The 13399-nt window shown below is 50.4% G+C and overlaps 2 protein-coding genes across 4 annotated transcripts in view; both read right to left on the reverse strand.

Annotated features, from left to right (window-relative positions):
• Positions 1–1415: 1415 nt before the first annotated feature.
• Positions 1416–3554, reverse strand: PNMA1 (PNMA family member 1). The gene has a single exon (XM_044231053.1). The coding sequence runs from the start codon at positions 3303–3305 to the stop codon at positions 2244–2246; it is 1062 nt and encodes a 353-aa protein (XP_044086988.1). The 5' UTR covers positions 3306–3554; the 3' UTR covers positions 1416–2243.
• Positions 3555–4773: 1219 nt separating this feature from the next.
• The window catches only part of MIDEAS (mitotic deacetylase associated SANT domain protein), a 67515-nt gene continuing 58889 nt past the window's right edge, over positions 4774–13399 (reverse strand). For all 3 annotated transcript variants that reach the window (XM_044231565.1, XM_044231567.1, XM_044231568.1), the window contains exons 10-13: positions 12198–12347; positions 10839–11051; positions 8702–8898; positions 4774–8294 (exon numbers count right to left, since the gene is read on the reverse strand). In XM_044231565.1, the coding sequence (XP_044087500.1) occupies positions 8114–8294; positions 8702–8898; positions 10839–11051; positions 12198–12347 (741 nt within the window). In that variant the 3' untranslated portion in view covers positions 4774–8113. The remainder of the gene's footprint in view (positions 8295–8701; positions 8899–10838; positions 11052–12197; positions 12348–13399) is intronic.

Here is a 13399-nt window from a genome sequence, read left to right on the forward strand (position 1 = left end):
TGTAGTGCAGTTTCTACTTCTTTATTCCACAGTTTTTTGGTTTTAAGGGTGTTTCTTGCTGCTGTCCTCCTTTAAAAAGCAGATTTTAGTTTCTGAGCCTATAAAGAGAAAACTTTAATTCAGATTAGAAACAGCTCATTACTTTTAGTTCATTATTTTCTAGACTAAAGGGTGGATGTCTAGAATCCTGACATGTATACCGTTATATGTATTGTATTAAATATATATGTATGTATATGTAGATATATAATTGTTATATATAATAAAAGAATCCTAAGTGATAACCCTTCTTTCTAAAATTTAGTCAACTCTGCAGCTATAAGAAGGTGTATCCCTATGTACAGACGTAGAAGGATGCCTGCAACATTGGGTGAAAAAAAATGAACTCATTATTTTTGTTATGAATGTAGTATGTGTGGGTGAGAATGTGTGTATATGTGTGGTGGCCGGTTGGTGTGAAGCGGCAGTGGGAGCACATGTGTGTGTATGTGTGGAGAGACGGGAACGTATGGCTGCGGTGGAGACTGCTGCAGTGTATGCATGGGGGTGGGGACGGAGTGCTGGGGGGGGTGGGAGTGGCTGTGTGTGTACAGGTAAGATTCTAAGAAGTAAGTGGGGTGTGTGTACCCAGTGCCATGCCGCCAAGATGATGGGAATGAGTTGGGGAGTGGAGGAATGAGGCAATGTTTGGTGGGGGAAGCGAAGACTCAGTATCTGTTGTGAGGGTCAAATATGTGGAGATCTCTGGAGAGAAGATTGTGAGCGTGGAATAGACCTGACATGGCAGATGAGGACATAAGTGAGTATGCAGAAAAATCTGTTACTTATATCAGTATTAGCCTTTATAAATAATTTTTTGCCTTATGATTGTTAAATAGATTGGCTATAATTTTAAAGCCTTGTTACTAGGGGAAAACCCCACTGAACTCTTATGTTCATGTAACTATTTCTGGATTTATTGGGATCTCAAGACAAAACATCTTCAGTCACTGATTCTCTTCAGTCAAACATGTTTTTAAACTGTCCCTCTTTATACCATTTTCATATAAAAGGGCTGCTATAAATCTGAAACATTCATTTTAAACAGGTATGAAGAATTCCTGTAGCAAAACATTTTTACCTGAAAAGGGACTTAAAAGGGGAGAAAAAGCATTGCTAGATAGCATCCTGAGCCTCATTTCAGGATTTCCTAACATTGTATAGTAAGTTAATATTTCCTTATGTCTATTTAGCCTTTTAACATTTGCCTGGTAGAAAACGTGCAAAGATGGAATACATTAAAAAGTTCTGCAATTTAAACTTACATAGTATGCTATAAAGCTTAAAGATAAAGTAACTGGTTTGTTTGTTTGTTTTAGTGACATGGGGAAGTCTTCCTAAGAGAATATAGAGCTTAATTACAATGAAATTTTGTATACATGTCAGAAAAACAACAGAATTTTTTTTAATTCTTTTATTCATGTACATGTATTTTGATATCTTCAAATTTAGAACACTTAGAATCGGCATGAACAAGAACTACTATTCAATGACAAATATTTGAAATGGGGGAACAGATACTGTAACCGGTTCTTATTAACCTCCCCATGCAATTTATATCTGTATCTTGTACAGAGAAAAATTGATTTACATAATTCTAGAACTGCAGTATTTTTCTAACACCCCATTCCGTAGTCTCAGAATACTCTTCAATTAAACTGATCCAGATGTTTCAAGATGAAAAGTAAGAAATTCGCTTTGTTTGAATAACTAAGTAGCATCTAATTAAGTCACGTTTCTTTCCATTAATGTAAATAAGGAGCAATTTACTGTAAACACAAAAAACTATTCACGGTATTAACAACGGCTCCTGTATTTACTGAACACTTCTCGCGGTTGCCAGGCCCTGCGCTGAACATCTGAACATGCAATTTCACATTTAATTGCCTCAATGGGACGTGTCACGAATTCACATGTTTTTTTACAACTGAAGTTTGCCACAAGGACAGCTTGCACTGAGCTCCTGCAGACAGGTCTGTCCTTGGCACCGCTGCCAGTACCACTCCCTTGGAGCAGCGCAGGGTGCTCACTGGCGAGGCGGTACTAATGTTACACGAATACCCAAGCCTGACTCCCCCCGCCCCCCCCAAAAAACAATAGAACATGGCGAAGTCTTTACAACTAAGAGACACACCTGTAAGACAGCACGGAGACAAGGAAATCGGCTGTGATCTACATCTGCACTACAGCCCCACTCCAGGGCCTCAGAAGTGCCCCTCCAGGCCTAACTGCAGGAGGGCAACCTCAGCCTCCTCCTCCTCCTCCTTAGCCTCCTCCTCCCGGATCTGCACCAGCAGCTGGAAGAGGTTAGGGGCAGGCCCTTCCCCAGCCCCCGTCAGCCACAGCTGCCTACGGATGGCCCCGCTGTGGTTGGCCCCTGCAATGACCTGTTCCAGGCGGGCCTGGTTCACGTTATCTTTATCTATGGCCCCCTTCTCCACCACCTTCTGCAGAAGAGGCTCCAGACGAATGACATAGGCAGACAACTTCTCTCCCGGGTTCTGGTAAGTGTTCAGAAATCTGACCTGCGCATCCCTAGAGCTCTCCACGCTGCCAAACACCTGCTCGAGCGCCTTCAGGCATTCGGCAGTGGTTATGGAAGGGTTGTTAGTCTTGAGGATGCGGATGACATCAGCGGCAGGGCCTCTAAGACTCTCCATCAATCGCCGCCTCTTTTCTAAATCAGACACCTGCCACTCCTCTAAAACCTCATGAGTGTGTTCCAGCCAGGGATCAAAGGTCTCCTCCCCGGGCCCCGGGATGTCCCTCCCCGAGAAGAGCGTCAGCTTCTTGTACCATATGGACTCAACAAGAGGCTGAATAACGTTATCCAAAATATAGTTTAGCATCTCTGCTGGCATATCTGGGCCTGGGGCGGGAGCGGGGTTCTGAAAGCCAAGGACGCGGGCAACATCTTGCACGGTCCACCCCTCTCTCGCTAGGAAGAGGTGCAACCTTTCTAAAAACTCAGCATCGGAAGTCGGGGGTTTAAAGACCACTTTCCAGACCCCTCCTTTCCCCGGCATCTCCCTGGGGATCGCGGCGTAATCGACAGCGCCAGTGAGCTCTAACAAGGCTGCTTTCGCATTCTCTTCCCTCCAAAACATTCTCCCAAGCACTCGATAGGGCACCTGAGGCATCGCAGCCTGGAGGGTCTCTTCGATTTCAGCCTCATCACAGTTCACTGGGATCCCCCAGACCAGCAGGGCTCTCTGGGAGTTCACATCCATCCCCCTGCACCAGTCTTCCAACAGTGTCATCGCCATTTTCCCAATTATCACGGGCCCCAATTCTATAAATACGGATTAGGCTGTGTCTGCCTGGGCTCTAGGACTCAGAACAGCTGCCGATACTCGCCCCAATATGCCCGAGGGAGGCAAGCTTCACGCGATCACAATTAACAAATGACACCAGACTCCTGCTCTTGTCCTTTCGCTGCCCGCCCCCCAAGTCAGTCCGTCGGCTCGTTCTCGGAGCGAATCCTCGGGGAGGCTGAGGCAGTCGGTCACGCGTCCGCCGCCACCTTGCGTCTCCGGTCGGGGTCCGCAGCCGGGGTCTGCACGCGCAGGCAGGGGGTCGCGTCGCGGCGAAGAAGGCGAGGAGCGAGGGCGGGTGGCCAAGGCTGGAACCGCGGGGCTGCAGGGGCGCCGGGGTGTGGCCGCGGGGCGTGGCCGCCTTCTCCCTGCAGCCGGGGCGCCGGGCACCCGCTGCACCTCCCGGGAGACGATCCCGCGGCGTTTGCGGTCGGAGGCCGGCCTTCAGGCGGAGGAGCGGCTGCTTTGCAGACGAAGGCTGTGTTGTCCCCGAAGGAATAGACAGTTCTGAGGTCTCCGCGGCGGCGGCGGCGAGCCCAGCCCGCAAGCGGCTTCCTTGCAGACGCGGTGATGGCTCCAGGCGGCGAGGGCGTCTGAGGACCGAGGACACAGGCCACGCAGCGGACGCGCCAGAAGGACGGGGAAACGACACTGCAGGTGGCGGAGGCAGGGGCGGGCAGGGGCAGCCGTGCGCCGGCTGTAACCGGCTGCGACGGTGTGGCGCAGCTCCGCCACCAGGTCGTCCGACCCGCAGCCCTCGGAGGCGTTCCTGCCGCAGTGGAGGGCGGGGCCGGCTCCCGGAGCGCCTTTCCGCCAGGTCCCGCCCCCGCGGCTGAGCGTAGCCATGGCAACGGCGGCCTTGAGGACGCGAGTTCCGCGCGCTCCCGCGGTTGGCTGGGGTCGAGCGGTTGCCATGGTGCTAGCGAGGCGCTCCGGGCACAGCTTACTCTGAAGGCGCATTTCCTTTTTCACATTTTCCAGAATTTTTTTTTTTTTTTAAACGAAAATTCAGGAGTGGAGTGAAGGTGACGTCCGTCAAAGCAGACTGGCCCACCGCTGCGTAGGAAAAATACCGGCTTCGCTTCTGCCACCTGATTGCCTTCTGCGCGCTCGGTACTTCATCTCCACGAAACTAACCCGTGGAAAGTGTGCCTTGTACATATTTTTGTGTGAGACACTGAGTTGAGACTTTTCCTTGTCTAAAATTTTGTAAAAATACCTGTATCTTTTCCGGAATCTTTGTAGCCAGGCAGACGCTAGCTTGTTGTTTTTCCCGTCCTGGCATCGTTTGACAAAGAGGTGATAAAAGACAATCTTTGTCGTTCAAAACTGTCAAGTAATCCCCTGCAAGCAAAACGGGGACACCCAACCTCAATCCCGGGTGGTGAAAATCTCCCCAAAAGAACACAGAATTCAACTCTGAATTTTTAAAACCTTATTTAATAAAAGGTTTAAAGATACAGAAGAACATTCAAAAGTAAATAAGTTACATAGGTACATTACAATCACATCCGCAAGATTTACTTTAGTGTGTTATTTTTTCTTTTTTATAAAAAGCACACAAAAAATAAAATCTTCAGTCTGGTCTATCACAACTGTACAGCAAAAGAGGTAATATTTATATATATATACACTATTTTAATATGTAACAGTCTTTTTAAAAAAGGGTGCCACAGGCAGCAAACACACAAAAGGCAGTGTCTGATCATTTTTTTCCAAAATAAAAGGAATATACTTATTTATATGCTATTAAAATATTTGTACAATAATTACAGACTGTCAAGGCTGTTCCTGTGCTGTCCCCTCCAAACAAGGCCTTCAACTTAGAGACAAATGAGGGAAAGTTGAAACAGCTGCAAACTGTTAGAGGCAAATATTAACACAGCAAAATATGGGGAGGACATACAATTGTTTTATAAAAATATGCATACTTCCTGTAAACCTAAGGAGTTAGGCTTGCCAGTCTGGTAATAAATACCATTCGAAAAAAGACAGCCCCAGGGAAAATATATTTAAATAGCTGAGGCTTGAGTATGTGTTGTATTCCTCCTTCATCTTAACATCTGGCACATGAGAAGAAAGAGGTCAGGTCACTGAGGCAGTTAAATATAGGGGATCTCTCTAGACATAAGCAACATACAACCGCTGTGTCAGGGGTGGGGGGGTGGCAGAAGGGATGAGGGTGTACCTTAGCTGTGAGGGGGGCTGCTGAAGGCATGGAGGACAGTGCGCTGGAGCACAGTCTCCTTGGGTGGGTAAGAGACCTCAGAAATGGTCTGGAACACAGGCACTAGGTTAGTTTCATGCCCTTAGCTAAGTGTAGATGGAGACTGGAAGATGGATATGGGAGATGGTGTGGGGAGGGCATCAGAAAGCCGGAGCTGTTTGTCATTTAACTTCTTAAAGCCAACAGCTCTGAACAGAAGACAGTAAGAAAAAGAATTAACAAAAGACGAGCCAATTGTGTTCACAGGGAGAAAGCACCATAAAGGATATACCTGTCCCAACTCCTATGGCTGCACCTACTTTGTTCGCAGGTCACTTGGAACAATGGCATCTGCCCGCTACACGTTTTAACTTTCACCAAATATTCTAGATATGACTCCATCATGGAGCATGAGCCCTTCTAAAATACAGTGTCTGGTGGAATTAATATAGAGGTACCAGCTTGATTTTCTCCACCAACATTTACCCAGTCTGGTTTCTATGAGCTTCGAAGAGGAGAATCACTCTAAACGAAGGATGTTTCCTCTTACCATGTGTCTACAGAGGGGCCTGAAACTAAATACTACCGAAATAGAAAAAACCTTGGGAAACATAAGTAGCACTTTGGGGCAAAGCTATGAAGGCACTCTTATTACACAAGTGATTGAGAAGACAGCCTAAATTTGCCACCCTCCTGTTTCCGGAGGGTATACCAGATTTTTGCAGTCTTGGGACCATGAAGCAGCCTTTGGGGGAAATTAACTGGGAACTTGAAGATGTAAGTAGGTAGCTTCCTGGAGTCTGGCAGGGAGAAGAATTTTGTTACTCCCATCGCTGGGGTCCTGAAGAACCATATTAATGCATAAATGAATGCTGAAAAACACCTGTTAGTGCATAGTTTAGAAAGAAACTCCCTCCCCACTCCCTATTAGACAAGGCGCCTTTTGGCTATCTCATAAGGAGAGTGGCAGAATTTTTAGCTCCTTCCTAACCTGCTGACCTGTCATATACTTGCATTCACTTGTAGCTTTTAACACAACTAAGGCTGAATAACAAGATAGAAAAGTAACTCAGCCCTCCTACAGGACTGGCAAGTGCTGGGGCCCCTAGAAACTTCCAGCCCTTCACTTCAGTGACTCCATTCCAAATACGGCTTCAGTCAAGCCAGAAAACAAGGCCAGAATCCTGGCTTCCAGCCAATCCCCTCAGGCAACTTGAAAATACAGCCAGAGAAGAGGTAGCAATTAAGAACTGCCTTTGATCTCCCTTGCTTCTGCTAGTTTTTGTGTGGCTTTGGTGACACCTTACACCTTTCTACCCTCTTTCAGGGCTACTATCACTCCTAATGGCAAGAGCTTCCAGAGCAATGAGGGACCTTAGGGTCTTAGGAATGGGGGGTGGGGTGGATGCCAAGAAGGTGCCTTGTTTTGGGATAAATGCACTTGGGCCTCTGTAAAGCAGGAGGCCCCTGGTCCCTGAGAGGATGTTAAAAATTAAATATTACGAATAAATAAATAGCTCCCAAATGACACAAGTCAAGGAATGAAGGCTCCTGTCCAATCTGGTTAGGAGACCTCCCCCTCCCAGGGAAGGATCCAGAAATCTCCAGCATGAAGGACTGGGGGTTGCACTAGACCAGATGGGATGGGGATAGAGGGGAGCTGCCAAGGGCAGGAAAGAGGCAGGGAAGGAACTCGCACCAAGGGGGAGCAGGCTGGGCCCCAGATAAGCTCCCTTTGCAGCCTCCAGGGCCCAAAGGTGTGAAGCAGGAAGAGTCAAGGTCTATCAAAGAGTTCCCTCCAGCTCAGCCCCGCAGCTTCCACTCTCTGCACCCTTCCTAGCCCCTCCAGAGGAGCGCTGCCCCACCCCCATTCGAGAAACTGTTCAGCCCCAGCAGGCTGCGGGCCAGCAGCAAAGGGACAGGCACCTGTCCTCTGACCTCTAGGCATTCCAGCAGCTTTCCTCCCAGAAGAGGTGGCCTGAGGACTGGGTCACTGGAGCGGCGCAGGCCTGGCCATTGTCATACAGGGGACAGCACGGGTACCAGGCTGAGCTCCCTCTCAGAGAGGGCCGCACACTCCCTCCAGGGGAGTCCCTTTGGCCGGGGGCTTGGGGGCAGGACCTGTGCCGCCTCTGACAGGGAGGGGAACCACCCTGTCTGGCTCTCCATGACAGAAGGGGTGGGGGGTGGGGGGGTGGTGGCGGGGACACACAAAGAGGAACGGAAGAGGAAGAGGCTGCGTGGTGGCCGGCGTGGGTGGCGGCGTCGGCCCTCCCGAGGGGCAGCCCCAGCCGGCAGGGACCTTCGCTGTTCCGCGGTTCCAGGAGAGCGTGAGGACGACTTCTGACCCCGAATGCAAGAGAACTGGATCCTGCAGCCCTGAAGACTGCTCCTGGGCCTTTGATAACTAACAGAGCCGTTTATTTTACTGTCTGGTTCTGCAGAGCAGAGTCCGCGCCGTCTCTCGGCGCTCCCTCTGGCGGCCCCCGGGGGCTGCAGGAGCTCGGGCCAGCCGCGGGGCGCCCTCTCGGCCAGGCCCCCCCACCCCTGGCTGTCAGCCCCGCTCCCCCGCGCCGCTCTCCTCGCGCAGGGCCGGCTGGTGGGGAGAGTTGGCGGCTGCGGTGGCCGCAGCAGCCGCCGCTTCCTTCTCCTTCTGCCTCAGCGCGGCGGCCTTCTTCTCCTGCTCGGCGTGGCTCTTCATGTGGGCGCTGCGGCTCTTCACCTTGTAGAACACCCTGCGGCGGGGCAGGAGGGGCTCAGATCAGAGGGCCGGCCCCACTCCCCGGGACCGCCAGGCCCGACAGCGCCCGTGCACGCGTCTGTTTGTGCAGTGTGCAAATGCGCACCCCACCGGGGCGCCCGGCCCTGCCTGATGGGCTCTGCCTGAGGGGCTCGGGCCACACGGCCCACTCACTGCCACCCCTATTCTAGGGGAGAGGTGGGTTCCTGACTCAGCACCGTCATCCCTCTTCCTCAGAGCCGCCAGGTGACATCACTGCCCTAGAAACCCCCGTTGCCAATCGGAAAGCAAGGCGAGAGCTCCCACTACCTCTGCCCTTTCCCCTGGAAAGCAGCTTTCCCTGCCCTCCCCAGGGGTGGCCACTCTGCTAGGTCCCAGGGGAGGCAGAGCCCACCATCTTACCTGCCACATTTTTTACAAGGGAAAGTGTTCTCTTGATTTTGGGTCTTGTTAAATGTCTCCGGTTTTTTCTTCTTCTCTGAAAACTGTAGTGCCCTCCGTGACTTCCCGGCGCCCTCCCTTGGCTTCTCTGAGGCCTGGCCACCAGCAGACCCAGGGGCATTGGATTCATGGCTCCGGAGGATGAGGACGTCATTGGCCTGGAGAGGATCAGACAAGGACAGGTGAGACTAGGAAAGTGAGTTCCCTGAATTCCAGTATCGCAGGGAACAGAGGGCTCTTGAAGGTCCTGCGCTCCTGCCAAATGGCCTTCTAGAATCTACTTGAATCTTTTCAGTGACAAGGGACTCACCTCTTTTTGGCAGCTGATTCCAGTCTTTGGCCAATTCTTCCCCCCACTGCCCCCCCGCCCAAGGATTTTTAAATTTCTATTTATTTGACAGAGAGAGAGTGAGAGAGGGAATATAAGCAGGGGAAGTGGGAGAGGGAGAAGCAGACCCCCAATGAACAGGAAGCCTGATGTGGGGCTCGATCCCAGGACCCCGGGGATCATGACCTGAGCCCAAGGCAGCCGCTGTAACAGCTGAGCCACCCAGACGCCCCGTGGTCAACTCAATCTTTACAAAGCTGTTGGTACAGCTGTTCTGCGGGACAGCCCTAGCTGCCACAGGACTTCCCCATGCATCTACCTGACGGGGAGGCCTAGATGTCTCCATTAATGATGTCTGCATGTCTGCAGTCATTTAGCCCATTCATTCGTGCCTGAATTCCATAAATGAGATTCAAGTCCACGCGATATGCCAGGTGCTGGGGATACAGAGGTGACAGGAACCCCTGCTCTCCGAGAGTTCACGGCCTAGTGAACGGGACAGACAACAGGAGCCACCGAGGGAAATAACCAAGCAGGCAAGCAGACGATGGAGAGCAGAGGACCGTGGCACAGAGCTGGAGAGGTGCTGCTCAGGACACAGAATCATGGGCTCTGAGTCAGGGAAGCCTCAGATGGCCATCGAGGGTCATGTCTGTGCACGGGCTGACCCTCACAGGGAAGTATTCCCAGAAGTCAGCAAACTCCATGCAGCTTGAGCACAGAGCACAGCTCCCGGAGAAGGAGCGCAGCCAAGTCTCCGAAGGGAGCAGACAGCTGTGAGTCTGCAGTCTGGGCTGAAAGCGCAAGTGTACGACATACTTGTTTTTGTTTTTTTTAAACTCTCACAGTAGTTCCTTAATAGGCCCTTCCCATCCCTACTCTTTGGAGGCACCTCTCCCTGACAAGAACACCTCTGGCTGGTACGTCCTGCTTCTTGGTCTGCGACAGAGTGGACGGGGCCTCATTATGAGAACCACGGGCAAGTTACTCAGCATCTCTGAACCCAGTGTCCTCTATCTATCTTCCAGGTACGGGTTAACACTTTATGGGGTTACCATGAGGAATCAACGAGAAATAATGGGCAGGAAGGCACCATGCGGAGAACACATGTGAGGGGCCGTTCTCATGGTCTCAGCTTGTTCTTGTCAGATGTCCTTGGCAGGGATACAGCTCACTCAGGGGGAGCCTGCCTGACGTACAACTCATAAATGCCTCCCCACCATCCCACACGCCTTTAAGGTCTTCCCACAGCTTTCTTCTTGAGTCTCAGATCCAGATGCAATATAGTATAAAAATTAATAGCAGGGGCGCCTGGGTGGCTCCGTGGGTTAAAGCCTCTGCCTTCGGCTCAGGTCATGATCCCAGGGTCCTGGGATCGAGCCCCACATCAGGCTCTCTGCTCAGCAGGGAGCCTGCTTCCTCCTGTCTCTCTGCCTGCTTGTGATCTCTATCTGTGAAACAAATAAATAAAATCTTTAAGGAAAAAAACTAATAGCAGACTTTGCAGTCAGGCTGCCTACTAGCTGTCTTACCTAGGGGCCTCAATTTCCTCATCTGTAAAATGGGAATAATGACAGTACCTACCACACAGAGTTATGAGGATTAAAGGAATTAAAAGCATAAAGTACTTAGAACATTTCCTGCTGTGGCGATGATGATGATCGATGATCGCCATCACCTTGTTCCTGTTCTGCCCTCCCCCCCACACCCCCGGGCCCAGCTCCAGCCCTCCTCCTGGCGCTGGACTCCCCCAGCGGAGGTCACACTTACCGACTCATTGGCCTGTAGTGTCTGTGTGGCTTTGACAGCCGCCGCCCTCCGGCTTCGCTCTCGCCCCTCTTCCTGCTCTCCCTTCTCCGGGATCTCTGGCACTTCCTCCTCCCCCTCCTTCCTGGTCTCCTTTACTTCCCTCTTGGGCTCCATCCTCTCTTCACTTGGAGACTCTCTTCTGGGAGGAGGCACCCTAGGGAACTTCTGGGAAGTCTACAGGGCACAAGACCAAGGGCAGTGAACCTGGAGCACAGTTACACAGCCGTACTGCCCTGATTCTGACCCAGCCAGAGGCCACTAGCCCCTTATCGTCCTGTTTGCCTGGCCTGGCCTGGCCCTGCCCGGCCTCCTGTGCTACAGAAACTCCATTTCCTGCCCCCACTGGTCTACCTAGGAAGGAGGATGCAGTCTTGAGTCCTGGAGGCCCTCAGGAAGAGACAAAGCCCTTGAGACTGACTTAAAGGCAGGGAAAAGGCAGGCCAGTCCAAGCAAGACACACCCTTCAGCAAGGTGGTCTGGTGGGGCCAGGCAGCAACCTGAGCCGCAATCCTAAAGCACCTCTGTCATGCTTTCGGGACCTGCGCCCACTTTCCACCTGCACAATGGGGACCAAAACAATCTCTCCTTAGTGCAGCATGTCAGCAAGTGCGGACTTTGAACCCCAAGATGATGTCAGGTGGATACATGGCCAGAGAATTAAATAACATTCGCTCTTCAATTTTCTTTCAATCCCAACTGTGTCAAGGACAAAGTTTTGAGTCGGGTCTTAACATGTCTTTTATCCTTCTCCAGATTTCGTTAAACAGAGATCAGGCCCGAGACTCGGAGCCTTGGGAGGTAAGAGTATCTACCCAGAATTTAATAACACTGTTTGATTTTCATTATCTATTTATTTTTAGTGTACCTGCTATGGCAAACAATACTGGTTTTCTATGACTGTGATACAGTGTCTCTCTTCTGAGTAAGAAATGAGTTGATGGAAAGAAAAATATGAAGTAGCAGCACAGGTGGTGTGTGTAGTGACCCAATCAGTAGCAGCGTCGCAAAGCTGGGCAAGAGGGTTAGAGATCTGCCATGAGGGACAGTAAGTCAGGGCTGGTCCAAGTACTGTGGGAAAACTCCTGACATTCTGCACTGACACAATCTATTATTCCCATGACACTGGTAGACAGAGAGGGGAACCTAAAAGGTCCAGGTCCAGTGCCCAGGATATTAGCTCCCTGGGGCGGTCAGGGACACTGCCTTCCTCTCTCTACCCTCCAGGGACTTCCAGAGAGCTTGGCCTCAGGCTCCCAACTCGGCCCCTCGCCCCAGACACAGTCAAGGCTCAAAGCAGCGGAGGCTTGGGAAGGGAGTCACCTTAATATCCACTTCAACCTCTTCCTGGGCCGACTTCTCGTCACTTATATCCACATCCCCGAAGGTTAGCGTCCCATTGCGGCCAATTTTCACCTGCTTCTTGTAGGTGTAATAGAACTCCACGCACTGGGCCACCGTCTTGGTCTGGATCTGGTTGGAAGACAAAACGAGGTCAGAGCTCCTGGTTTAGCTCACGTGCCGGGGGATACTCCAATCCTTCCCATCCACGCGTGACCCCCTCAGCCGCAGCAAATCCTAAACCCAAGAAACCCAGGAAATACAATCATTTCTCCAATGCCTATTCAGAATAAACCACTGACCAATGCTTCAGCACTATTAAAAAAGGGGGGGAAAAAAGGTTAAAAAACAACATGAGGCCATTGGGGGAGACCTGAATAGGAATTGCATATTAGAGAGTATTACTGTATCAGCTTCGATTTCCTAGGTATTATGATGGTATTGTGGTTTTGTGAAAGAATATGCTTATTTATTTATTTATTTATTTATTTTTAAAAAGATTTTATTTATTTATTTGACAGAGAGAAATCACAAGTAGTCGGAGAGGCAGGCAGAGAGAGAGAGGGAAGCAGGCTCCCTGCTGAGCAGAGAGCCCGATGCGGGACTCGATCCCAGGACCCTGAGATCATGACCTGAGCCGAAGGCAGCGGCTTAACCCACTGAGCCACCCAGGCGCCCCTTTTATTTTCATTTTTTAAGAATATCCTTATTTTTAAGTAATATTCGGATCAAGCATCACGATGTCTGTAACTTACTTTTAATGATTAAAACAGAAAAAGAGGGAAAAAAAAACAGAAAAAGAGAAAAGAGAATGTATATAAATTTATGTATTGACAAAAAAAGAGAAAGCAAGCGTGGCAAACAGTAACAACTGGGAAATATAAGAAAGGGGTATGTGGCTGTTCACTGTACTATGTTTTCAATGTTGCTCTAAGTTTGAAATTTTTCAAAATAAAAAGCCAGGGTGAAAACAATCTGGACACCATCCACAGTCAGGGCCAGCCCAGACCTGGCAACACAAACTCCCTTCATTGAGGCGGGCAACGGTATCCTTCCCCCTCGCCCCAGGGAGCAGCAATGGACAGTGAGTCTAGAGAAACGGTCAACGTCCTAAGGCAGAGAGGGACTCAGGGGAGACTAACAAGAAAGCTCTGGAAAACCTGAAAAGGAATCAGAAGGCCCAA

This window comes from Neovison vison, chromosome 13, assembly GCF_020171115.1.
Source record: "Neovison vison isolate M4711 chromosome 13, ASM_NN_V1, whole genome shotgun sequence".
NCBI classification, from domain to species: Eukaryota; Metazoa; Chordata; class Mammalia; order Carnivora; family Mustelidae; genus Neogale; species Neogale vison.

Coding starts and splice junctions, on each gene's coding strand:
- PNMA1 (XM_044231053.1), bottom strand. CDS start 3,305: ATGGCGATGACACTGTTGGAAGACTGGTGCAGGGGGATGGATGTGAAC.